This window comes from Myotis myotis, unplaced genomic scaffold (assembly GCF_014108235.1).
Source record: "Myotis myotis isolate mMyoMyo1 unplaced genomic scaffold, mMyoMyo1.p scaffold_m19_p_15, whole genome shotgun sequence".
NCBI classification, from domain to species: Eukaryota; Metazoa; Chordata; class Mammalia; order Chiroptera; family Vespertilionidae; genus Myotis; species Myotis myotis.
In genome coordinates, this window is record NW_023416319.1 from 23,785,916 (window position 1) to 23,811,498 (window position 25,583).

A 25,583-nucleotide genomic window follows, 5' to 3' on the forward strand; every position below is an offset into this window, starting at 1 on the left:
TGAGGAATCTGCAAAGTTTATAATACAATTTCAAAGGGGAAAGAAACTACATCTACCATCATATAAGGTGCTTTCAATCTGTCTAATAAGACTAACATTCCCTTCTGTTTGCATTTATGACCCTGCTACCAGAAGGCCATTCTTATAAATGGGCCTTATTGCTCTAACTTAGTCTGATTAGAAAAGAGATGGATACCTGACTCAAATGTGGTGGACATTTTAACTTCACTTGCCAATACCTCTTCCTTGGAGGCTCTATTCCTTCACTATTCCATGTTGTGCTGGGGGTTGAGGGGGAGCGATCAATCCTCGTATTCACCAAAGAGATGAAGCACTTGAATCAAGCTGAGACCCTCACAATATTCGCTGACCACAAAGGGCTGGTTTTGGGGCATGACCAATGGGCCTAAGACTGCCCATGATCATCATATCCACCAACTATAGACTGAAGTCCAGCACAGACCAAATATAAGTTACGTATTAGGAGAAAGAGCAAACAAGAGCAATCTAGATATGCCCGAAACAAGAATTACACCCATGAAATTATCAATTTAGTGAATTAATGAATTTCCTGTTTATGTAAGCTAGTCTGAGTTTCTATCACTTGTAAATAAATGAATTCTAACAGACACTACAGTACATTTTTTAAGAGTACAAGCTGTTGAGATGCCTGTGTTCAAATCTCTTATTCAATTAGCTGAGTGACCTTGGACCTAGGCCCCATGCCTTAGACTCCTCATCTGCAAATTAGGAACAAGAGAACCCACACCTCATAAGGTGATTGTGAGGACATACAATTTTACATAAATGTGAAACTGTTTAGAACAGTGCCTGGCCAGTAAGTGCTCAATATGTTACCTATTATTAATACAGAAGGAGCAGGGTATCTATGGACTAATCAGCAACCTATGACTATCCAAGTTTTTTTAAAGATGAACTGAAATCAATGAGATTCCCCTCTTTAAAATTTGTATTTAGGAACATTAGGGGATATACTAGTGAACACAGAGAAGGTAAAGCTAATAGAACTCTAGTGTTGCTATGGTATCAGGACAGCTAAAGCAGTCATTGTGGACTAAAAGCACTTTTGGGGAGAAGGAACTCTTAGGGAAAGTGGGTAGCTTATGACACTTAAATACTATGATCACAAGGCTCCCAAGAAAGGCATAGAGAATGGCTTTGGTTCCTGATAGTTTTCTAGCTCCAATACTTAGAAGGCCCAATTGATTGTTAAGAACAGCCCAAGTCCTTGATATTTTTTTAAAGAACGTAAATTTTGCCCGGCCAGTGTGGCTCAGTGGTTGAGCATTGACCAGAGATCATAGTTCTAATCCAGGTCAGGGCACATGCCCTGGTTGCAGGCTCAACTCCCAGTAGGGGGCATGCAGGAGGCAGCCCATCAATTATTCTCTCTCATCACTGATGTTTTTATCTCTCCCTCCCTCCTCCTTCCTCTCTGAAATCAATGTGTGTGTATATATCTGTATCTATAATAATAAAAGTGTAATATGCTAATTAGACTGACAGCCGAACGACCTTCCAGACAAAGCCGCGGCAGTGGGGGCTAAGGCAGAGGCAGTTAGGGGTGATGAGGCAGGCAGGCGAGCAGTTGGGGTGATGAGGCAGACAGGCAGGAGAGTGGTTAGGGGCGATCAGGCAGGCAGGCAGAGTGGTTAGGGGCGATCAGGCAGGCAGCCAAGCGAGCGGTTAGGAGCCAGCGGTCCCGGATTGCGAGAGGGATGCCTGACTGCCAGTTTAGGCCCGATCCCGCAACTGGCAGTCAGACATCCCCCAAGGGGTCCCAGATTGTGAGAGGGTGCAGGCCGGGCTGAGGGACAATCCTCCCTCCCCCCATGCACAAATTTCGTGCACCGGGCCTCTAGTATATAAAAAATACAAAGAAGAACATTCAATATTATTTTATGTTAGTATCAGGTGAAAGCATAATGGTTAGATAATCATATACTTTACAAAGTGTTCCTGCAATATTTCCAGTACCCACCTGGCACAATACATAGTTATTACAATATTATTAACTATACTCATAATGCTGTACTTTACATCCCTGTGACTATTTTGTACTACTACCAATTTGTACTACTCAATCCCTTCACCTTTTCACTCGTTCCCCCAACTGTCCTCTGGCAACCATCGGTCAGTCTGTTCTCTGTGTCTTTGAGTCTGTTTCAATTTTGTTTGTTCATTCATTTTGTTCCCTAGATTCCCCATATAAGTGAGTCATAGGGTATTTGTCTTTCTCTGATTGACTTGTTTCACTCAGCATGATACCTTCTAGGTCTATCCATGCTGTTGCCGTGGTAAAGTTTCATTTGTTTTTATGGCTGAGTAATATTCCATGGTGTGTGTGCTATAGCTTTTTTACCTACTGTCTATTGATGGCCACTGGGCTATTGTAAATAACAATGAACATAGGGGTGGCATATATTCTTTTGAATTAGTGTTTTTGGCAAAGTTCTTGAATTTTGATGAGAGAGATTATCTTTAAAATGTATGTACACTTACCTTTCTTAAATAAATTTATATGTCTGATAACAAAAAAAGCTAACTAAATTCACCTGCAATAAATTTTATTCTTCCAAACTACTTAGAGCAAAAGAATTAACAGTTCTTACCTTATTCTTTCAGTAGGAGGTCCAGTATAGTGCAATGGATTGAGATATTCTCTGGAGCAAAATTTACCTACTTCATCCACCCAGTGACCTGTTAATGTTGGTGGACAAACCACCAAGGAAGGAAGTGGCATACATTCTGCCAATTTTGATCTTGCATATTCCTGGGCCCTTTACAACAACAAAACAATAAATTAACCACCTTGTCTATATTTCTCAGCATCTGGAAGCCTTCTTTCAAAATAATATTTTAAATTACCTGTGACAATGATCTCCTGCTAGAATGCAGATGGACTGTAAAGTTTTTCCTAAACCCATGTCATCGCATAGAATTCCATGAAGTTTATACTTATTAAGAAATGCTAACCAGTTCACACCATCCTGAAATGTTGAAAGAGAAAAATTATAACTATAAACAAATCATAAATAGCATTTTTACAGGCATAAAAGAAATAAATGGATATAGGATACCAACCACAATTACTTTACTAAATGAATTTTAAAAACTCTTTGAGGTACATTTGAAAGGAATAGTCACTATTTATATTTATAAGATAACTATAAAATTTTACCTGCTGATATTTTCTGAGTTCAGCATTGATTGGTACTGGAATTTTGTAATTTTCCAATTTCTTCCCGTCTAACAATTGCTCCAAAAAGTGTCGTTCCTTGGCTTTCAATTGGATTAATTCTTCTGACATATTTGGAGGGTCTGGAATGCCTGCCTAAAATGATTTTTTAAGTGTATTAAAACTATTTACTCATGATTAATTTTTTATCCTTAGATCATAAAATACTAGTAATTTTAAGTTTTATTAAAATATAAATGCAGAGAAAAAATTAATTCAAAAGTAGTATAATTTTAAAGACTGGAAAACAAACAGTTTAAAGAATTTGACAGGTATTAACCCTTTGCAGTCCAATTTTATTTTTGGAATTCAAACAGTCTGGTCCAAATTAATTGACGGGATTGAATGTTGAACCGGTTGCGGTGTCGACCTCAGCCTCAACGTTGGACCTGCTCCTAGCGCCTGGTCTGTCGAGTCAGCCTCCACATTGGACCAAAAAGGGTTAAAATGCTACAATGAGACTACTACACAAACACATTTGAGGTATTCTAAAAAACACACGTACAACTTAATTTTTCCCATACCATGCATTACTTAAAAAGGCAAATAAAGTTGTATAGCTTATTTTAAGTGATATGCTGTTACTAGAGCTTCTCAATTTGGGTTATGATGTCCCAGGATATTGGTTCTTAAAATGTGGGCTGCCCACTCCTCAGGATCCTCAAGACCAGGGGTCCTCAAACTATGGCCCGCGGGCCACATGCGGCCCGCCGAAAACATTTATCCAGCCCGCCAGGTGTTTTTGCTGCCGCTGCCTGTCCTGCTTAGCAGCCGACTCGTCCCGGGCCCTCAGTGCGCATGTGTGGAATGTCTGAGAGACAGTGAACTGGCCCCCTATTTAAAAAGTTTGAGGACCTCTGCTCAAGACCTTTTCAAAGGGTCACTGAGGTCAAAACCATCCTGTGTAATAAAAGGCTAACATGCAAACAGACCAAACGGCGGAACAACAAGAACCAAACAACTGGTTGCTATGACGTGTGATGACCACCAGCGGGCATGCGCAGACCATGGCGGGTGTCAGCTATGGTGGGATAATGGAACAGGTGAGCAGGGGCACCAGACCAAGGCAGGCCACCAGTCGCTGTCATCGGGGCAAGCCTCTGGTGGTTACTGAAAATTCTTTGCTCCTGCATGCCACGGTCCCACCCAGTGCTTGCACCTGTTGCTGGCGCTGGCCCCACTCACCCCCGCTGCTGGTGCCAGAGCCTCTGCTCGCACTCTCTGCCGGCATTTGGCGCCAGCCCTGATCACTCGGTGCCGTCAGTGGGTGTGAGTGGTGGCTGCCGGCCCTGATCACCTCAAGGGCTTCTTCACCTCCCCCTGCTCCTAAGGGGTGATCAGGGCAGCAGCTGCTACTTGCACCCACTACCAGCGCCAGCCCCACTCATATCCACAGCCGGCACCAGAGCCACCGATCGAACCCGCTACCCAGCACCGGTCCCGATCGCTTCGTGCCATCAGTGGGTGTGAGCAGTAGCTGTGGGCCCTGATCACCCTGAGGGCTTCTCCATTTCCCCCTGCTCCTAAGGGGCGATCAGGGCAGCAGCTGCTACTCGCACTGCTGACAGCGCCAGCCCCAATCGCTCCGTGCCTTCAACAGGTGAGAGCAGGACCAGTGCCATCAGTGCATGGGAGCAGTGGTGGTGGGAGCAGGGCTGCCGGCAGACGGGACTAGGGGCTGTGGCAGGAGGGGCCCGGCGAGGGTGCAAAGGATTGGCCAAGACCCGCCCCTGTGCTTACCATAGCCTCATGGCCCCACAGTTCCTTTCAAGGTGCATGTATTCCTGCACTGGGCCCCTAGTTTCATAATAAAAGATATTGTTTGCTTTTACCACTGTGTTGACATTTGCACTGATGATGCAAAAGTAATATCGGTAAAACTTCTTGTCGATCAGAAAGAATCATGGCAATTGCACCACATATACTAGCAGTCACTGTATTCCTCCCAGCCATACACCAGCATTTTAAAAAAAAACTGGTTTCAACCCTAGCCAGCTTGGCTTGACTCAGTGGATAAAGCATCAGCCTGCGGGCTGAAGGGTCCCAGGTTCGATTCCAGCAAGGGCATATGCTTGGGTTGCGGGCTCAATCCCCAGTAGGGGGCGTGCAGGAGGCAGCCAATCAATGATTCTCTCTCATCATTGATGTTTCTATCTCTCTCTCCTTTTCCCTTCCTCTCTGAAACCAATAAAGAAATATATTAAAAAAAAACAAACTGGTTTCATTTCAGAACGTCTTTTAAAGTAGTAAACATAATTTTATTAAACTCAACCATGAATGCACATCTTTTTAACATTTTACGCAATGAGATGTAAAGTATACATAAAACATTGCACTATATGTTAAGGAAAAGCACTTGTGAGATTGCTTAAATTATGATCTGACCTAGTGATTTTTCATAGAACATTTTACTTGACTGGACGGATAAACTAGTTATTCTGACTTGGGGATTTGGCTGACATTTTCTCAAAAATAAAATTTCACTTCCAAGAAAACAACTGACCTAACTTGTTGCCAATGACAAAATAAGCTTTCAGGAAAAACTTAGCACTGTGAACTTGGCAACTTGCCAATACTAAAAAGGAATTTTCTGTTGGTGATATTAATTAATTTGATTTTGCTACAGTATGGTGAAATATACCAACTGTTAAAAATTTTACTGGCCATGGCCAAATAATTCAATTTGTTGGAGCGTCGTCCCGTTACACCACCGTTGCAAGTTTGATGGTTGGTCAGGGCACATACAAGAAATGAATGCATAAGTAAGTGGAATAACAAATCGATGTTTCTCTCTCACACAACCTTTTTCTTTCCCTCTCTCTCTCTCTCATCAATTTTTAAAAGTTTTTTTTTAATGCAACTCAGGGGACCAATATTTTCCCAATGATGTATGCATAATGTTACAAAACACATATGGGTAAAAAATCTACTCAAAAGTGTAAGATTAACCAATTACTTAAAAAATATATATATATATATATATATATTTTTTTTTTTTTTTATTGATTTCAGAGAAAAAGGGAGAGAAATAGAAACATCAATGATGAAATCATTGATTGGCTCCCTTCTGCACGCCCCCTACTGGGGTGAGGGGATCTAGCCCACAACCCACGCATGTGCCCCTGGCCGGAATTGAACTTGGGACCCTTTAGTCTGCAGGCCGACGCTCTATCCACTAAGCCAAACCGGCTAGGGCTAACCAATTACTTTTAAAGTAAGGTAATTTACACATTCATTGGTAGAACGTTAGATTCTACATTGAAAACAAATTTATCAAGCTTTCCCTTTTTGAATTTTGATAAGCTATCAGATAAAAGAATACCCACAATTATTTGAAAAGGCGTCAAAATACTAACTTTTCCAACTACCTATCTCTGTGAGGCTAAACTTTCTTCAAATAACTCAACCCAAGGAACGTGTTGCAAGAGACTGAATGCCCAAGGAAATACAAGAATCCAGCTACCTACACCTAGTTCTAAAAGAGATTTGTTAAAATGTCAAACAATGTAATTTTTCTTACTAACTTTTTGTTTAGGAAATAGTTATTTTTCATTAAAAATGTTACATATGGGAACATCTAATGGATTTATTATTTAAATTAATAAATCCTTTCACATTACAGAAAATATGATAAACAAAAGCCCGTTGGAGATCTTCAATTTTTTAGAGTGTAGAGAGATCCTCAGACCAAAAAATGTGAAAACTACTGCCCTATGCTCTCTAAAGTTTAAAAAATTTAGAACTTTGGAAAAAGAATTATAATTAAATTCAATTAAAATATATATGTCACCGAGTTTTAAAAATGACTGCATGGTACATTTACAAAAGGTTTCAGAATTAACTTTAGTAAGATAGAAACCAACATTTTAGCACATCTACTACCATAATGATATTAATAAAAATGAGGCCTTTCTGCACAGTACTTTACAAAGATGTAACAACATCTCCATTTATCCTCATGGAATTTTTAATAAATGACATATAACGAGATCCTTTTCTTAACAATGAAACCCTAAGTCCAAGAGTCACAAATATTATTTAGTCCCAGGAACCCTTTCTGTGAATATCTTCTTCACTCCAATTCCTATAAAATCAACAAGTTACTAATAGTGCAGGGAATTAGAATTGGTAGTTGATATTCCCTGAATCTTTGATAGTACACATTTTAGAAAAGTACATGATTCTTCCTATTATGATGTAATAGAAATCAAGATCAAGCGGAACAGCATTGAATCGGCATGACATTCTTATTTCTATTGCTATGCTTTCAAGCTCACCAATCTTTTCTTATGCAGCATCCAATCTGCTATCAATTGCATCCAGTGTGTTTTTATAGTCTTGCATCACTGTTAACAACAGGGATACATTCTGAGAAATGCATCCTTAGGCAATTTTGGTGCTATGCAAACATCAAGTGCCCTTACACAAACCTAGCTGGTATAGCCTACTACACACACAGGCTATACAGTAGAGCCCATTGCTCTAGACTACAAATTTGTACAGCATTTGATTGTAGGCAGTTGTATCACTATGGTATTTGTGTACCTAAACATAGAAAGGGTACAGTAAAAATACAGTGTAAAAGATAAAAAATGGTACACCTGTATAGGACACCTATCATGAATTGGAAGTTGCTCTGAGTGAGTCAGTGAATGAGTGGTGAGTGCATATAAAGGCTTAGGGAATTACTATACACTGCTGTAGACTTTATGAGAACTGTCCCACAAGCCCTCCTCTGCCTGCTTCCTTCTGACAGGGTCAGAAATAAAACATTGAAGCTGTTGATGCTGCTCCATGAAGAGAGATGTGGGCTGGACTGACTGGAAACATGAAGGAGAAACTGGCTGGATAAAGCTTAGATCACTATAATAATGACTGTCAGGAGGGAGTAAAAGGATCAGTAGGAGTAAGAAATTAAAATGGAGAGGTAAATGAACACTGAGGATTGTAATGGCAATGTGGTTTTGCCTACTGCATGTTGGAGCAGTGGGCAGATTAAGGAACTTTGTGGTATTCATTTAAAAAGAGAGTGTTTAACATGGAGTGGGTGTAGAACTGAAGAGTCAATATTTTGATTTGGAAATTTGTTTTTGAGTCCATGGACCTATTTGGCATAATGGGCTCTCTCTGACAATGAACTGATGGAACTATCTGTAATTATATTTTTCATCTCACAAAGTTCAATTTAGGTTGCTCTCATACCTTCCATTTTGCTCATTATATTCATACTGCCTTCTTGAACAAATGGAGTGCATTTTAATGTTCTTGTCTACTAATTATATTATATGGGCCATTTCAGAACCTGTTTCTATTGACTGACTTTTCTCCTGGTTACTGGAAATATTACATGCCTGGTAATTTTTTCATGGATGTTAAACATCACAATTATGTTGTCAGGTGCTAGATTTTCTTCCTTTAAATTTTATTCCCCTGGAATGTAGGTAAGTTGCTTGAAATCAATTTGATCCTTTTAAGGCTTGCTTTTAAACTTTGTTAAGGTGGATCCAATTTAGCCTTTTATCAAGGGCTAATTTGGTCCCACTACTCAGGCAATATACTTTTTTTTTATATATATATATATTTTATTGATTTTTCACAGAGAGGAAGGGAGAGAGATAGAGAGTTAGAAACATCGATGAGAGAGAAACATCGATCAGCTGCCTCCTGCACATCTCCCACTGGGGATGTGCCTGCAACCCAGGTACATGCCCTTGACCGGAATCGAACCCGGGATCCTTCAGTCCGCAGGCCGATGCTCTATCCACTGAGCCAAACTGGTTTTGGCCAGGCAATATACTTTTAAGGACCATACTTGGTGCTCAATATGGTAGAAGGCTTTTGACTCAGCTTTTTGGGCACACAAACTATTCCTGGCCCTCTGTAAGCTCTGGAAGTTATTCCACATACTCCTTTCTATGACATTTCCCCCCCACCCCGTCTCAAACATATATTCTTATATATGTTTGAATGTGAACTTGAATGCAGTATGCTAGAATGCATATGCCCAGATGAATGATCAGTCCTTGTGGGGACCTCTGGAGCTTCCTATTTATGCAGCTACTTCCTGTTGGGTACGTTGCCTTGCAAAGTCTCACCATCTTGTCCTCCCTTCACTCTGAACTCTGACTCCTCAACTTGGCAAAGGCACTAGGCTCTTCGTTTCCCTTCTTTCATAAAACATTATTCTGTGCTGCCTGTTGTTCAACATCTGAAAATCACTGTTTCATTTTGTGTGGTTTTCTGGTTCAAGTAGGAGGATAAATCTGGTCCCTGTTTTTCTATTATGGCTGGAAGCAAAATATGCATCACATTTTTGTAATTTTCACATCAAAGGGAACCTTTTCTCATTTCTAAAGTCAGTATCTCTTTTCCTTGCCAATGTTTTATGTAATATTATTTTTTAAGTGTTTATATCCTTTATAACCTCATAGTAGATCTGGGGGCACTTCCATTCTAATTCACATTCAAACAGCTATTAAACTGATTTTCCCAAGACCCTGCTTTCAGCTGTTAAGACTACTTTTCGTAAAACATTGCTTTTATCTACTCCTTTGCTCAAAAAAGATATGATATTTTCTCATCACTCATGGATTCGAAAGCTAAAACAGGCCAAGGGGACTAAATATAACCAATTTAATTTATAAATAAAATGATGCAAAGCCCAAGAATCTAAGGATATGAATAAGATCTAGGAAGTGGGTGATGAAAACAATTCTGGATATAAAAATATATAAACAAATGTACAGTTTAGCCGAAACCGGTTTGGCTCAGTGGATAGAGCGTCGGCCTGTGGACTGAAGGGTCCCAGGTTCGATTCCGGTCAAGGGCATGTACCTGGGTTGCGGGCACATCCCCCATGGGGGGCGTGCAGGAGGCAGCTGATCAATGTTTCTCTCTCATCGATGTTTCTGACTATCTCTCTCCCTTCCTCTCTATAAAAAATCAATAAAATATATTTAAAAAAAAATAAAAAATAAAAAAATGTAGTTTAATCTATATATATAAAAGCCTAAGCAACCTGAACCAGAATGACTGAAATGACCATAACGACCAGTCACTATAATGCGCACTGACCACCAGGGGGCAGATGCTCAATGCAGAAGCTGCCCCCTGGTGGTCAGTGCACTCCCACAGCCAACCTCCCACAGCCAGCCAATCTCCCTGGTCCTTCCCCCCTGGCTGGCAAACATCCCGTGGGGCCCACCCCCGTCTGTTTCCCTGGCCAGCAGGTGGCAGGCAGCAGACTCCAGCTGGCAGGCAGCATGTGGCAGGCCCCAGCTGGCCTGGCCCCAATTGGGAATAGGCGAGATGGCCCCAATAGGCCCTGATCACTGGCCAGGCCTAGGGACCCCACCTGTGCACAAATTTTGTGCACCAAGCCTCTAGTAAATTATAAAAAACACACTTTTATAACCATTACCCAATAAAAAAAAGAGCCCTGCCAATATCCTAGAAGATCCCATATGTTTCTTCCCAGTGATAATTACTTTCCTTTCCCTAAGAGGTAGTCACTTCATTAACTTTCATGGCAATTTTCTTACTTTTCCTTATACCTTTATCATCTAAAGTATGCATCATCTTTTGCCTATTTTTGAACTACATTAAAAAAGGGAATCTTATGTAAAAGGATTCATTAATATTGTACTATGCATCTGTACTGTTCATTCTTATTGTAGTACAATAATCTAGTTAACATTAGTCTACTGATAATGAACATTGAGTGGTTAAAGACTACTATAAATAATGCTATACTACTACTAAATGTTCTTGAAGATGTGCCTTGGTATATGTCTATGAATTTTTCTAGGGTATATATCTAGGATGGTTTTGCTGGGTCACTGGGATGGGAATCTTCAATTTTACCAGATCTAGCCAAACTTTTTTTCAAAGAAAGACGGTATCAAACTTATGCTCATACTTTGCTGGTAGACATGTAAAATGGTACAGTTACTTTGGAAAACGGTTTGGCAGTTTCTTAAAAAAGAATTGACCCAGTAATTCCATTCCTAGATAACAATCTGCTCAAAAGAAATGAAAGCACACATCCACAAAAGGACTTATAAGTGCAAGTTCATAGTATTACTTGTAACAGCCAAAAGCTGGTAACAATCCAGCTGTCTATCAACTGCGGAATGAATAAAGAAATGGTGGTATGTCCATACAATGGAGTACTATTCAACCATTAAAAAGGAAGCATTTATACATAGACAATATATGGAATAACGCGGACATCCAGTTGTTCCGTTACACCTGAGTAAGTTATTACGGAAATTTCCGAATGGTTCTGAGGTAGCTGTTTTCACAAACAAACTGAAGTATTGATACATATTATAACATGAATGAACTGCATATCTACTTATTTATAAGAATCCCACCAAAATATATTAAGGGGCTTGGTGGGCAGGGCTCTGGTACTTCCCTTGCTTCAAGCCATTATTTCCTGATTGGCCACATATATTACTTCTGTCCCATGAATATACTCCAAAATTCTCCAATTTCAGTCCTTCAAGTCTGTTTCTCCATACTCCCACAGAGACTTCAATTGCTTTACATTTTCAATTACCATCTCTCAAATTTACTTTTCATGTAAACTTCAGCATAGAATCTTTACATGGATGTTATAGGGATACTTATAAATAATACTATTTCTAGAACAGCATTAATGAATTAGTCTTTTAGGAACCATAGTTTTACTTAAAACTCTTTTGTTTAAAAAAGTTACCCATTAAAGTATAAATTTCTTAATGCTTATAACAAACATATTCAACATTATTTTTTAAAACCTGACATATCCTGTAAGTCCATAAACCAAGTGTCTTCTACTTACCTCAAGTGGCATGAGTCTAATTAGGGTTGCAAAGCACTGCGTAGCCATGAATCTTACACTGTCTGTCTGATCGCTCATTCTTCCCAACACAGGCACAACTAAAAGGACAATATATGGAACAATACCAACATCCAGTTGTTCCATTACACCTGAGTAAGTTATTAAGGAAATTTCCAAATGGTTCTAAGATGTTTTTGCAAACGGATACACCAAGATTGTAACTTCTAAGACAGTTCCTCATTTTCTCATCTGTGTTTTGAGGGACTAGACCAGTGATGGTGAACCTTTTGAGCTCAGCATGTCAGCATTTTGAAAAACCCTAACTTAACTCTGGTGCCGTGTCACATATAGAAATTTTTTGATATTTGCAACCATAGTAAAACAAAGACTTATATTTATGATATTTATTTTATATATTTAAATGCCATTTAACAAAGAAAAATAAAAAAAATGAGTTCGCACGTCACCTCTGACACGCGTGTCATAGGTTCACAATCACTGGACTAGACTGTCCCTCAAGGTCTATGATTCACTTATAACAGCATTTGTACACTGTTGCTCTTTGTAAACACTATGTAATTTTCTCATGATTAAGAATATAAAATCATGTTTCCATCTGAGGTTGGCTGGAGGAAGTTTTACTAATAAGATTTTTTCATTCCTATACTATCAAGTTTCTAGACTTCCAATACCAAAATAAAGTGAGTTACATTTTAAGCAGGGAGCACAATGCTCAATGATTAATTCTAAACTTCCCATCAAGATCTTGACAATCATAAATTCGACATAACAGGCCCAGTAAGTTTAGTTCCCCTGCAATATTCAGCATTTCTGAACCTGACTTTCTACTGATTTGATCTCCATTCATCTTTCTTGCTCTTAGAAATATCAGGTACTTCAAATTAAATAATGTCAGTAGATGCCATATCCTTTTAGCAAAGAGCTTTGCCTGTATATTCCCAGTAATTTAGAACATGTAGTCATATTCTACCCAAGTAATGAACTAACTCTGGCAACAAAATGTTTTATAATATAAGAAGTACCTTATTAATATCTGATTAATATTAATGAAGTATTAATTATAAACCAAATATATAGTTCATAAAGTACATACAATTATTTTTGCCTATTGAAAAGATTTCCTAAAATAGCAATTCTGCAAAACTTTCTGTGTAAAAATTTTCACAATAAAATGTAAATATATTTTTAATGTACTTATACTATAATAAAAAATTCTTCAAAATAGAATGTAAAAAGGTAGTTTTCTTTTTGGAACAAATTTACTTGAATAAATCAATTTTATTTTAGCCATCCTTAAATAAATATAATTGCTGAACATTTTGTAAAAATAAAAAAGGATACAGGCAAGTGCTTCAATTGCACCCTCTTGCTTGATATTGTCATCAATTGCTCCCAGCCATGGAAGAACTTTCTCCAAAAAAATATTCATTGTTTCCATGGTAGCGATTTTGCTCATGATTCCTACACAACGAGCAGCCATGTGTCTCACTGCAGTGCTGGGGTACTGAAGGCACATATAGAGATGAGGCAAATGCTGTACCAACTAAAAAAAAAGTTTAAAACAATAAGAATACTCATTAGGAAATGTACTGTTTAAAATATAACTATAATAGTCCATATTCAAAGGTTCTCAAATGCCAAAGTGACTCTAAATCCAAGAATATCTCAAACCATTACTGTCAAAATATCCTCAATAAGAAACTAATGTAAATCCAAACTAAGGTATAACTCTTTTAGAAAGAAAAGGTGCAGAACTTCCCTGCTCAATATCTTCTTTTAGTTATCAGGGAGCATACAATTATTTCAAAAATTAGAGGGAGAACCAAGATGGCGGCATAGGTCAACGCCGGAGTTTGCTGCTTTGAACAACTACTTCAAAAGTGAAACCAAAAAACGGAAGGGACATCACCCAGAACCACAGGAACGCTGGCTGAGTGGAAATCCTACAACTAGGAGGAAAGAGAAACGCATACGGACACTCAGAGGAGGCGCAGTGCTGAAGTCAAATTCTGAGGTGCGGAGTGCGCGGAGCGGGCTGGCGGCGGAGGGCGCGGTTGGCGTTTTCAATCGGGAGGGAGTCGCAGACTCTGAGCTCCAGATCCGGGCGAGTCTTTAGGGACCCAGACTCAAACGGGAGAAGCGGGACTGTCTGGCTTCGGTCAGAGCGAGTGCAGCTTTCTCTCTGAGCTTTGCAGCGGGTGCTGGGACTCAGAGAGGCAGAGCCCCTGGGGACAGGACTGAGAGCCGCCATAACTGCTCTCTCCGGCCCACCCTGTTGATCCTGTTCTACCCGCCCCGCCCAAGCCCTGCACACAGGCATTTGCCGGATAGCCTCAGGCAAAGGCTAGATTAGCACCTCCCTAGAGGACAGAAGTTCTCTCACTACTGACACAGCTGATTCTCATAGCCACTTGGCCTAGAGGTCAAACCCTCCCTGGAATTAGCTACAACAATCAAGATTTAACTATAAGACTGCAAACAAAGACCACTAGGAGGTGCACCAAGGAAGCATAACAAAATGCGGAGACAAAGAAACAGGACAAAATTGTCAATGGAAGATATAGAGTTCAGAACCACACTTTTAAGGTCTCTTAAGAACTGTCTAGAAGCCGCCGATAAATGTAGTGAGATCCTCAAGAAATCTAATGAGACCCTCGATCTTATATTGGGGAACCAACTAGAAATTAAGCATACACGGACTGAAATAACGAATATTATACAGACTCCCGACAGCAGACCAGAGGAGCGCAAGAATCAAGTCAATGATTTGAAATGCGAGGAAGCAAAAAACACCCAACCGGAAAAGCAAAATGAAAAAAGAATCCAAAAATGCGAGGATAGTGTAAGGAGCCTCTGGGACAGCTTCAAGCGTACCAACATCAGAATTATAGGGGTGCCAGAAGATGAGAGAGAGCAAGATATTGAAAACCTATTTGAAGAAATAATGACAGAAAACTTCCCCCACCTGGTGAAAGAAATGGACTTACAGGTCCAAGAAGCGCGGAGAACCCCAAACAAAAGGAATCCAAAGAGGACCACACCAAGACACATCATAATTAAAATGCCAAGAGCAAAAGATAAAAAGAGAATCTTAAAAACAGCAAGAGAAAGAAACTCAGTTACCTACAAGGGAATACCCATACGACTGTCAGCTGATTTCTCAACAGAAACTTTGCAGGCCAGAAGGGAGTGGCAAGAAATATTCAAAGTGATGAATACCAAGAACCTACAACCAAGATTACTTTATCCAGCAAAGCTATCATTCAGAATTGAAGGTCAGATAAAGAGCTTCACAGATAAGGAAAAGCTAAAGGAGTTCATCACCACCAAACCAGGATTATATGAAATGCTGAAAGGTATCCTTTAAGAAGAGGAAGAGGAAGAAAAAGGTAAATATACAAATTATGAACAACAAATATGCGTCTATCAACAAGTGAATCTAAGAATCAAGTGAATAAATAATCTGATGAACAGAATGAACTGTTGATTATAATAGAATCAGGGACATAGAAAGGGAATGGACTGACTATTCCTGGGGGGGAAAGGGGTGTGGGAGATGCGGGAAGAGACTGGACAAAAATCGTGCACCTATGGATGAGGACAATGGGTGGGGAGTGAGGGCGGAGGGTGGGGCGGGAACTGGGAGGAGGGGAGTTATGGGGGGGAAAAAAGAGCAACAAATGTAATAATCTGAACAATAAAGATTTAATTAAAAAAAAAAAAAATTAACAGGGGAGTCCTGGCTCAGTTGGTTGGGTTTCATCCCGTGCACCAAAAAGTTGCTGCTTTGATTCCAGGTCAGGGCACATGCCCAAGTTGCGGGCTCAATTCTCAGTGGGAGTGGTTGTGCAGGAGGCAGCCGATTGATGTTCCACTATCACATCAATGTTTCTCTTTCTCCCTCTCCCTTCCTCTCTCTCAAAATATAAAGAAAAAAATGTATATTTTTAAAAAAATTTAATAGGGGAACACATCAAAAGGTATTGGCAAGATTCTCCTACTGAGGCTGGGAAAATGACACCACACATCACCAACCCCCTCCAAATCTTGTAGCATTAGCTTAGGTTTAAGCACATACTTTTTATCCACTGGGTTGAGTGATCCTGATTTTGTTCTAGGCACCATACTTTGATACGTGCATTTTCCATTTTAACTTCCTGGCATACCATAGTGTTATGACCACAACAGCAAGACATATGCCATTATTAAATGCATGCTGCACTGAACGCCAGGATTGATGTTGGTGAAAGCCAGATACCTGCTGAACAGACTAGCCTTTAATTTCAGGTGAATGCATATTGTTGAACGTGGAGGGTAACAACATATGGATGGATTCTTTACTAATGATAAATCAGTGAAATTTAACAAATAAAAGAACATACTTTATTATGTATGTATAAAAGGAAAAAGTTCATTCCTTTTTATATATATATATATATTTCTTTATTGGTTTCAGAGAGGAAGGGAGGAGAGAGAGATAGAAACATCAATGATGAGAATCATTGATTGGCTGCCTCCAGCATGCCCCCCGCTGGGGACCGAGCCTGCAACCCCGGCATGTGCCCTTGGCTGGAATCGAACCTGGGACCCTTCAGTCTGCAGGCCGACGCTCTATCCACTAAGCCAAGCAGGCCAGGGCGAAAAAGTTCATTCTTGTCTACTTTCTCCTAGATTCTCCCTTTTCCATTAGCTGTAAGTAGAGAATTGGAGTTAGCACCCTGTAAATTGCAGAGAGCTTCCTATTGCAGCTATGTGGAAAAAATAATACTTTCTTCAATGGAAAAGTCAGGTAATTAACTCTATTTTCCTCCTCCCTCTGTCCCAATATTTTATAAGAAATTTTTTAATAGTCAAAAAACTCAAATTAGTGTTCTGTCTTTGCCACTAATTTCATCTTGTCCAGGTAACTTCCTTCTACCTTTACACTTATCTTGAGAAAAAGTTTTATTAGCTGTGCTCTTCCTTTCTTAAACCTATATTATTAAGGTGGTAAAAATGAATAGGCTGCAGTTTTCTTTCCTGTTTATATCCAACTTCTGTGTCATCAGAGATCTGTCCCTACTGCCCTATATTCAAAGGTCCCTGAGTAGGTTTCCTATCATTCATGCACTCAACTCTGCCTCAAATCCCATAAGAATTGTACTGTCAATAAGGAATCTAGACACACCATATAAAAGAAAATGCAATTACTAGGGATGGCATCAAATTGCAATTTTCCAGCCATAAGACTTTTATATAAAGCCACTTGTTTTAATAGAAGAAAACTACACTTGCATTAGTTAATTACCAAAGGATGAAGCTCAGAATCCATTGATGCTGCTGCCGTTTCAAAAACTTGCAGAGAATTCACCAATTCTTGAGCAGGGCCATCTCCGTTTTCCAGGAGAGACTTTCCATCTATTAAAATACATTGATTTCAGTGCATATCACCTTGTAAATAATTTTTCAAAATCTAGAGCCCACATAAAATTTTAATAACTCCCCAGTTACCATGGGAAAGTGATTTTGCCTTTTTAGTGTGAAATTAAATGCCATGCCTTAATTTAAGTGCTAAGATACACTTAAAGCAACTAAAAAAAGTTTAACATAATGACTGACCCATTTCAAATATCTTTCTAAACATAATAGAAAAAAAAGCAAAAAATATACAAAATGAAAATAAATTAAAATAAATGCTTCTACCAACCTTCCATCTGAAAACTTAACAGCAAGTCTGAGATAAACAGGTATAGGCGTTTTTATTTTATAAGAATATATGTAATAAATATAGACTGACATTTGTCAAAATTCCAACTCAGATAAATATGTACACACCAAAATTATTTATGTCGATAGTATTCCTCAATGGACCAACCATAGCATCCCAGAGATGTGGCAATTTCACAGCCATTTCACCACCAAAATGCTTCACTATAGTTGTCAAGGCAAATTCAGCTCCTCTCCGTTGGACCAGGTAAGGTTTCTGGGCCTACAATTAAATGTTAGTTTTAAACAGAACTTCACAAAAAAGTATAATGCATTTGAAATTTCATTAAGAGAATATAAAAGTAACCACCTAAGAATTCAGTGTTACCATTATAAATATATATATTTTAAATATATTTCTTTATTCACTTCAGAGAGGAAGGGAGAGGAGAGATAGAAACATCAAGGATGAGAGAGAATCATTGATCAGCTGCCTCCTGCACGCCCCCTACTGGGGATCGAGACCGCAACCCAGACATGTGCCCTTGGCCAGAATCGAACCTGGGACACTTCAGTCCGCAGGCTGACGCTCTATCCACTGAGCCAAGCTGGCTAGGGCTAAATATTTTTTAATAATTAAATTTACAGTGGCATAAAATCCAAACTAGATGTCTTCCATCCAAAGCAAAATACTTTTTTGGGGTTGGGAATAAGGAATAGAAGAATATGTGCTGTTTTCAGAGATAGTCCTAAAAGATCTACTTTTCTTTCCCCTACCCCAAAGAAACTTATCTGCTAAAGAGAAGATTAGAAGACAGAATGATCTGTCCTTATTAATATTTGTTTAAGGGATAGAATAAAAGCATCTATTTAATGTAACCACAGGTAACTTCTCACCTAGCAATAATTTTATTATAATACAAAAAACTGTTGCCCCAGAAAGATACATATGTTTTACAAGTTATTTTTTTAAATTGATATCAGAGAGGAAGGGAAAAGGAGAGATAGAAACATCAATGATGTGAGAGAATCACTCATCAGCTGCCTCCTGCACACCCCCTACTAGGGATTGAGCTAGCATCTCAGGCATATGCCCTGACCAGAAATCGAACCCTGAACTCCTGGTTCATAGGTCAACACTCAACCACTGAGCCATGCAAGATGGGCACAAGTTATTATTTTTTAAAATATATTTTACTGATTTTTTACAGAGAAGAAGGGAGAGGGATAGGGAGCTAGAAACATCGATGAGAGAGAAACACCGATCAGCCGCCCCCTGCACGTCCCCCACTGGGGATGCACCCACAACCAAGGTACATGCCCCTTGACCGGAATCAAACCTGGGACGCTTGAGTCCGCAGGCCGACGCTCTATCCACTGAGCCAAACCGGTTTGGCGGCACAAGTTATTTTTAAGTGGAAGAACTATACACACCATAGAGGTATAAGCATAAAAATCATAGTAAATTTTTTACTACAATTATTATTGGAAGAATATAATCAGCTTCGTTCATAAAATATTTTATTTTAATGTTGAGGATATGTTTCTCATTAATGAGAGAGAGAAACATCAACATGACAGAGGAACATTGATTAGTTGCCTCCCATACACACCGTGACCAGGGATTGAACCCTCAACCTGGGTATGTGGCCTGACCGGGAATCGAACCCAAGACCCTTCAGTGCACGGGACAACACACTGGCCAAGACAGAATATTTCAAAAGAAACAGACAATAAGCTAAGATTTTTATTTTAAAACTTAAAATGCCTATATTTTATAGAAATATATTAAACACATGTCTTTTAGTATTGATAGATTATCGCTGAATTTGGGTAAGTTCCTGTTTTGCAACCAAAAGAGCTCTAGAGCATTCATTTCATTAATAATGTGACTGTAATATTTTCAATAACCACTTTTATCATCTTTCACCCTTTGCAGCCAATTTTATTTTTGGAATTCAAACAGTCTGGTCCAAATTAATTGACGGGATTGAATGTTGAACCAGTTTGCAGTGTCTCAGCCTCGATGTTGGACCTGTTCCTAGCGCCTGGTCTGTCAAGTCAGCCTCTACATTGGACTGAAAAGGGTTAAAGAATATTATACTGCAGAACAAGTAGACCAATGAAGAAGAATAGAAAAACCAAACAAATCTTCATATAGTGTATACGAAGCATGATATATAACAGAGGGTACCATTCTGAATCAGGGAGGAAAGGATTCAAGAGTGGTATAACTGGCTATTCATTCGGGAGAATAAATTTAGATCCCTCCCTCACTTCACACATATAATAAATTCCAGGGTGACTAAAAGTCAGATAGGTGACAATTATTTGACACTTACCAATTTATCCTCTGAGTATCAACAATAATTCCTGTCACTGATAGGACTGAGAAAAGTTAGCTTTCACTGTTATTTAACAACTCTACAGTCACTGCTATAGGAGCTGAATTAGTTTACATTTGTGAAGACGTATGTACCAAGAAAGTATCTCGCTTAGGGAGATAAAGTTAGGCAGATAAAATTTGATGCATGAGAATTTGAAGAAATTTTCAGTTTTTCTGAATCATGTTGCTGGCATACTCCAAAGGGTTATTAATCCCAGTTCTTTCGCTTAAAAATATAAAAATACAATCCTGGAAGGTGAGATGACAATTGACAATTTCGCTATCAATCTGAAAGATATTCATTTAGAAACCAGAGTATTGAAAGAAAAAAGAATTTACCTCATCAAGTTCTATAAGGATATTTCCACTATTTCCTGGAGGAAGATCTGCTATTTGAGCTTTTACTGCTTTGGGGGTAGGACCTCGTCTACTTGTGATTGCAAAAGCAGCTTTCTGATGCCTATAGAGTGTAATTATACCTCTGTGCTTGGTGACAGTATGGTGCATTCCATCTTTTTCGGAGCTGGATACTAATAAGAAAAAAAAAGTTACATAATCCTTTAAGCATAATATAGGTGACCAAATGCATTCTGCTAAAAAAATAAAACATATTTTAAAACTATGTCTTTAAAGCCTCCAATCTTTATAGGCCAAGTACATTTTCTTAAGACAATGAAGTGGTAACAAAATTCTCAGTAATTTAGAACATTAATTTAAATGTTTTGATATCTGTATAGGTCCATACTTAATAAAATCGAGGTTGTAGGATCATGTTAATAACTACCATATGCAAGAATAACTGGCCTTTAAGGTAAAGAATATTAATTTTTTAAAATGATTCTTTCTAGGCATAAAAACAAACTTTAAAAACATATTGCAAGCAAGTTCTCTCTATAAGAAATATCCAGAGTTAGGTCAGAAACATTGACCCTGCAAAATACTGTGCCTCACATAACACTGGGGTTGGGATGGCAATTGGAATTATCCTATCACATTTTTATAATGTTGACAATCAAAATGTCCACCACATTCCTCTTCCAGTTCAGATTTCTTTTCAAGACCTATATTGTGCCAAAGTTATAAATTTATTACCTTTGCTTTCCCAAAATCTTATCAAAAGGAATAAGTAAATCACACAAGACTAAGGCATGTGAAAAAACGCTGGTCCTTGAGACTAGCCTAGAGAGAGCAGTTCTTGTTTTCCATATAGATTCTCCAGATAAAAACAGAAAAGTTGGCTAGTAATTATTTGCTAAAGGTAATAAAGTTCATTTATTTCATAAGATGTACAAAATTAGAGAAATCAGACTTTAATAGGAAGAACTTACAGATAACATTTGATATCATAAAAGTTCACAATAAATTCTAACCCCAGTTCACAATAAATTCTATATTGATGATGTTGAAAGAGAAGGGTTAACACGTCAGATTTCAGTCATCTTATATTAAATATCAGACCTTTTATGAATAGCTGATTTGAGTTTAAAGGGTTGTGATTTTATTAGCAGTATGTGCAAATTCTCTCAAAATGGAAAAAAGCACTAACATAAAATGGAATTTGTGCTTAAATTATAAGTAAATGAAAACACATTTAAATGGTTAATTATTTCTCTATCCCAAATGACAGTTTAGATATATACCTTTAGAATTTTCCTGGCCACTTTGTGTTGGCACTGGACATGTGACACAAGGAGTTAGATAGGGGTCCACACAAAGTGAACTACAAAGGTTTTTTATAATTTTTGAATTGGGACAGGGTGTCCTCGTTGTGCACTGTTGAAGTAGTTTGGCTATAGACTGAGCCGCATAGTTTTGCACTAGTGTATTCTCTTCCTTTTTAATTGTCTCCATTAAAGGTTTTATGATAGGATTTAATTTCTCCGGAAGCTGCTGCAAGCTCACAACTGCACATGCAGCAAAAGTATGCACTCTCAACTGCAACACTTGCCACTCTTGGTTGGTCTCTGTAATTGTCATTTGGACCTGCTGTCGTTTACTATCTAACTGCTGTGACACTTGAAGATTTAATTCAAAAGATGACGTGACTTCATTAAAAACAGTAGTAACCTATTGAAAAAGAGAAATTAAAATAATTAATGATATCAACCCCAAAACAGTCCATAAAATCCTAACGGGCTGACAGCAAGCTGTCTATTTCAATTTGAAGTTTCACATTATCTAGTATTATTTTCGTATTCAATAGATTAAATAAATGTCTAAAAAGTTCCAACTACATTTTATTTTAACATTAGCATTATATTCTTTAAGAAAGACACAGTATCTTGAAAAGAATCAAACAGTGACTATCTGGTTTATAGGTCGATGGTCTCCCTTCTGGTGAAAATAACCAAATAATGGGGGTGTATGTGGGGGGTGTAGACAATAGATTAATTCTTTAATTACCAAGAACTGCCTAAAGCTATATAGCTGTGGCATCAGACCCCATTAAAAGACTGCTCAGTACATCTTTTTTAACAACATCATCCTATCTAATAAAGAGGGAATATGCTAATTGACCCTCACACCATCACAAAGATGGCGGCGCCCACAACTAATGAGGAAATAAGCTAATTGACTGCCCTGCCCTTAAAGATGTCAGCACCCACAGCCAATAAGGAGGGAATATGCTAATTGACTGTGATGCCCTCAAAGATGGCGGCGCCCACAGCCACAAGATGGCCAGCAGGGGAGGGCAGTTGTGGGCAATCAGGCCAGTGGGGAAGGGCAGTTAGGGGAGACCAGGCCAGCAGGGGAGGGCAGTTAGGGGTGACTGGGCTGGCAGGGGAGGGCAGTTGGGGGGGACAGGGCTGGCAGGGGAGGGCAGTTGGGGGCTACTGGGCCAGCAGGGGAGCAGTTAGGCGTCAATCAGGCTGGCAGGGGAGTGGTTAGGGGGTGATCAGGCTGGCAGGCAGAAGCAGTTAGGGGCAATCAGGCAGGCAGGCAGGCTAGCAGTTGGGAGTCAGCAGTCCCGGATCGTGAGAAGGGTGTCCAACTGCTGGTTTGGGCCCAATCTCACAGGGATCGGGCCTAAACCAGCAGTCGGATATTCCCTGAGGGGTCCCAGGTTAAAGAGGGTGCAGGCTGGGCTGAGGGACACCCCCCGCTCCGGTGCATGAATTTTGTGCACCAGGCCTCTACTTGAAATATAATTCACATGTCCAGCTGGCACGTGGCTCAGTGGTTGAGCATCGACCTATGAACCAGGAGGTCACAGTTTGATTCCCGGTCAGAGCACATGCCCGGGTTGCAGGCTTGGTCCCCTGTGTGGGGCAAGAGAATCAATGATTCTCTCTCATCATTGATGTTTTTATCTCTCTCTCCTTCTCCCTTCCTCTCTGAAATCAATAAAAATATATTTTTAAAAATATATATAAAATTCACAAAAATACACCCATTTAAAGTATACAATCCAATGGTTTTGATTATAGTCACAGAGTTGTGTAATCATTGCCACAATTTTAGAACATTTCCATCATCCCCAAAATAAAACTCATACCTATTAGCAATCATTCCTCTTTTCCTCCCAGCCCTATGCAACCATTTATCCACTTTCTATCTTTACAGATTTACCCATTCTGGACATTCATATGAATGGACTAATACAATATGTAACCTATAGTGACTAGTTTCTTTCATTTAGCATAACACTTTCACAATTCATCAATGTAGTAGCATGTATGAGTACTTCATTCCCTTTTTTGTGTCAAATAATATCCCACTAAATGGATATACCACCTTGTATTTATCCATTCATTAGTTTATGAACATTTGGGTTGTTTCCACCTTTTAGCTATTATGAACAATTTTGCTATGAACATTTATATACATGTTTTTGTGTGAGCATTTTTTTTTAAAATATATTTTATTGATTTTTTACAGAGAGGAAGGGAGAGAGATAGTTAGAAACATCGATGAGAGAGAAACATCGATCAGCTGCCTCCTGCACATCTCCTACTGGGGATATGCCCGCAACCTAGGTACATGCCCTTGACCAGAATCAAACCTGGGACCCTTCAGTCCACAGGCCGACGCTCTATCCACTGAGCCAAACCAGTTTCGGCTTGTGTGAGCATTTTTAATTACCATCTAAAGACTGAGTGATGGCTTACATAAAAAGAAATTAGTCTTCTTGTTTGATAGGTAACTGCAATCATAAAGTGATTCCATAAATAGATCCAGCCTGATTAATATTGGTCAGAAAAGCCTGCAACACTAAAGAACCTAACTTATTTTTAATGGAGAACCTAATTTTTCAGACTTAGAAATGATCAATTCCACTAAGGACAAAACTGATAATGCTGGCTTCTTATTATAAAAAACAAAGTAGGCACACATACAGATCTTCTTTTATCATTATAAAATACCAAAAACTTTAAATTGAGCTATATCTGCTTGACCTTGTCAGTCTGCTCACTACAAAGGAGCATGATCACAAACCACTGTCTGTTTTATTTATTCAAGTTCTGCATAAAATTTATTTGAAACAGGATTTCACTGCTAAAAGTTTTAAAACACTGTCTTAAATAACTAGGTTTCTGTCTAGGCAACTAAGGGAAAGCTTTCCAATTACCCCAAATTCACTCATTCATTCATTTAACAAATATTTATTAATACTAAAAGATGTTTTCATACATCCAAAAAAAAATGCAGACTCTAATGTGGGAGATAGATATGTAAGTAAACAACTAAGGCAATCCTATAAATAAAAGCACAATATGCAAATTGACCCTAACAATGGAACAACTGAGAACAACCAGTTGCTATGACGCACACTGAACACCAGGGGGCAGACACTCAATGCAGGAGCTGCCCTCTGGTGGTGAGTGCGCTCCCACAGGGGGAGCTCTGCTCAGCCACAAGCCAGGCTGACGGCTTAAGCGCAGTGGCGGTGGTAGGAGCCTCTCCCGGCTCCTTGGCAGTGCTAAGCATGTCCAACTGACAGCTTAGGCCTGCTCCCCACTGGCAGGTAGACATCCCCCAAGGGCTCCTGGGCTGCCAGAGGGTGCAGGCCGGGCTTAGCCGCCTCCCCCAACCCAAGTGCACGAATTATCGTGCACCGGGCCTCTAGTGTAACATATAACCAAGGTAAATTCAAGTTGCTGTGGGAGCACATGGGTTTGCTTGACTTTTCTTAGGTGACAGGATAGTGGAGGCTTGCCAGGAGGTTAATACCTGTGCTGAATTTCTTAAGAATGGGTACATCAGGAGTTGTAGGGACATCTTTGAAAATAGTGTGTTAAGGAGTGAAAGCTGGATGTTGTTTAAGGAACTGAAAACAGTTTATCATGGCCTGAGCACAGGGTACAGATGGAGGAATATCAAGAAATGAAATTGGGATAAGCATAGAGGATTGAGAGTAGAAAATTCCTGGCAAAAGAAACAGGAGCTCAGGCAGAGTGAGAATG

The 25,583-nt window shown here is 39.2% G+C and overlaps 1 protein-coding gene across 6 annotated transcripts in view; it reads right to left on the reverse strand.

Moving 5' to 3' along the window:
* The window catches only part of BTAF1 (B-TFIID TATA-box binding protein associated factor 1), a 113,671-nt gene that overhangs the window by 13,840 nt on the left and 74,248 nt on the right, over window positions 1–25,583 (reverse strand). For all 6 annotated transcript variants that reach the window (XM_036336612.1, XM_036336614.1, XM_036336616.1 and 3 more), the window contains 9 exons: window positions 21,819–22,245; window positions 20,518–20,708; window positions 17,922–18,075; window positions 17,395–17,504; window positions 13,449–13,650; window positions 12,087–12,235; window positions 3,203–3,355; window positions 2,890–3,011; window positions 2,634–2,801 (listed from right to left, as the gene is read on the reverse strand). In XM_036336612.1, the coding sequence (XP_036192505.1) occupies window positions 2,634–2,801; window positions 2,890–3,011; window positions 3,203–3,355; window positions 12,087–12,235; window positions 13,449–13,650; window positions 17,395–17,504; window positions 17,922–18,075; window positions 20,518–20,708; window positions 21,819–22,245 (1,676 nt within the window). The remainder of the gene's footprint in view (window positions 1–2,633; window positions 2,802–2,889; window positions 3,012–3,202; window positions 3,356–12,086; window positions 12,236–13,448; window positions 13,651–17,394; window positions 17,505–17,921; window positions 18,076–20,517; window positions 20,709–21,818; window positions 22,246–25,583) is intronic.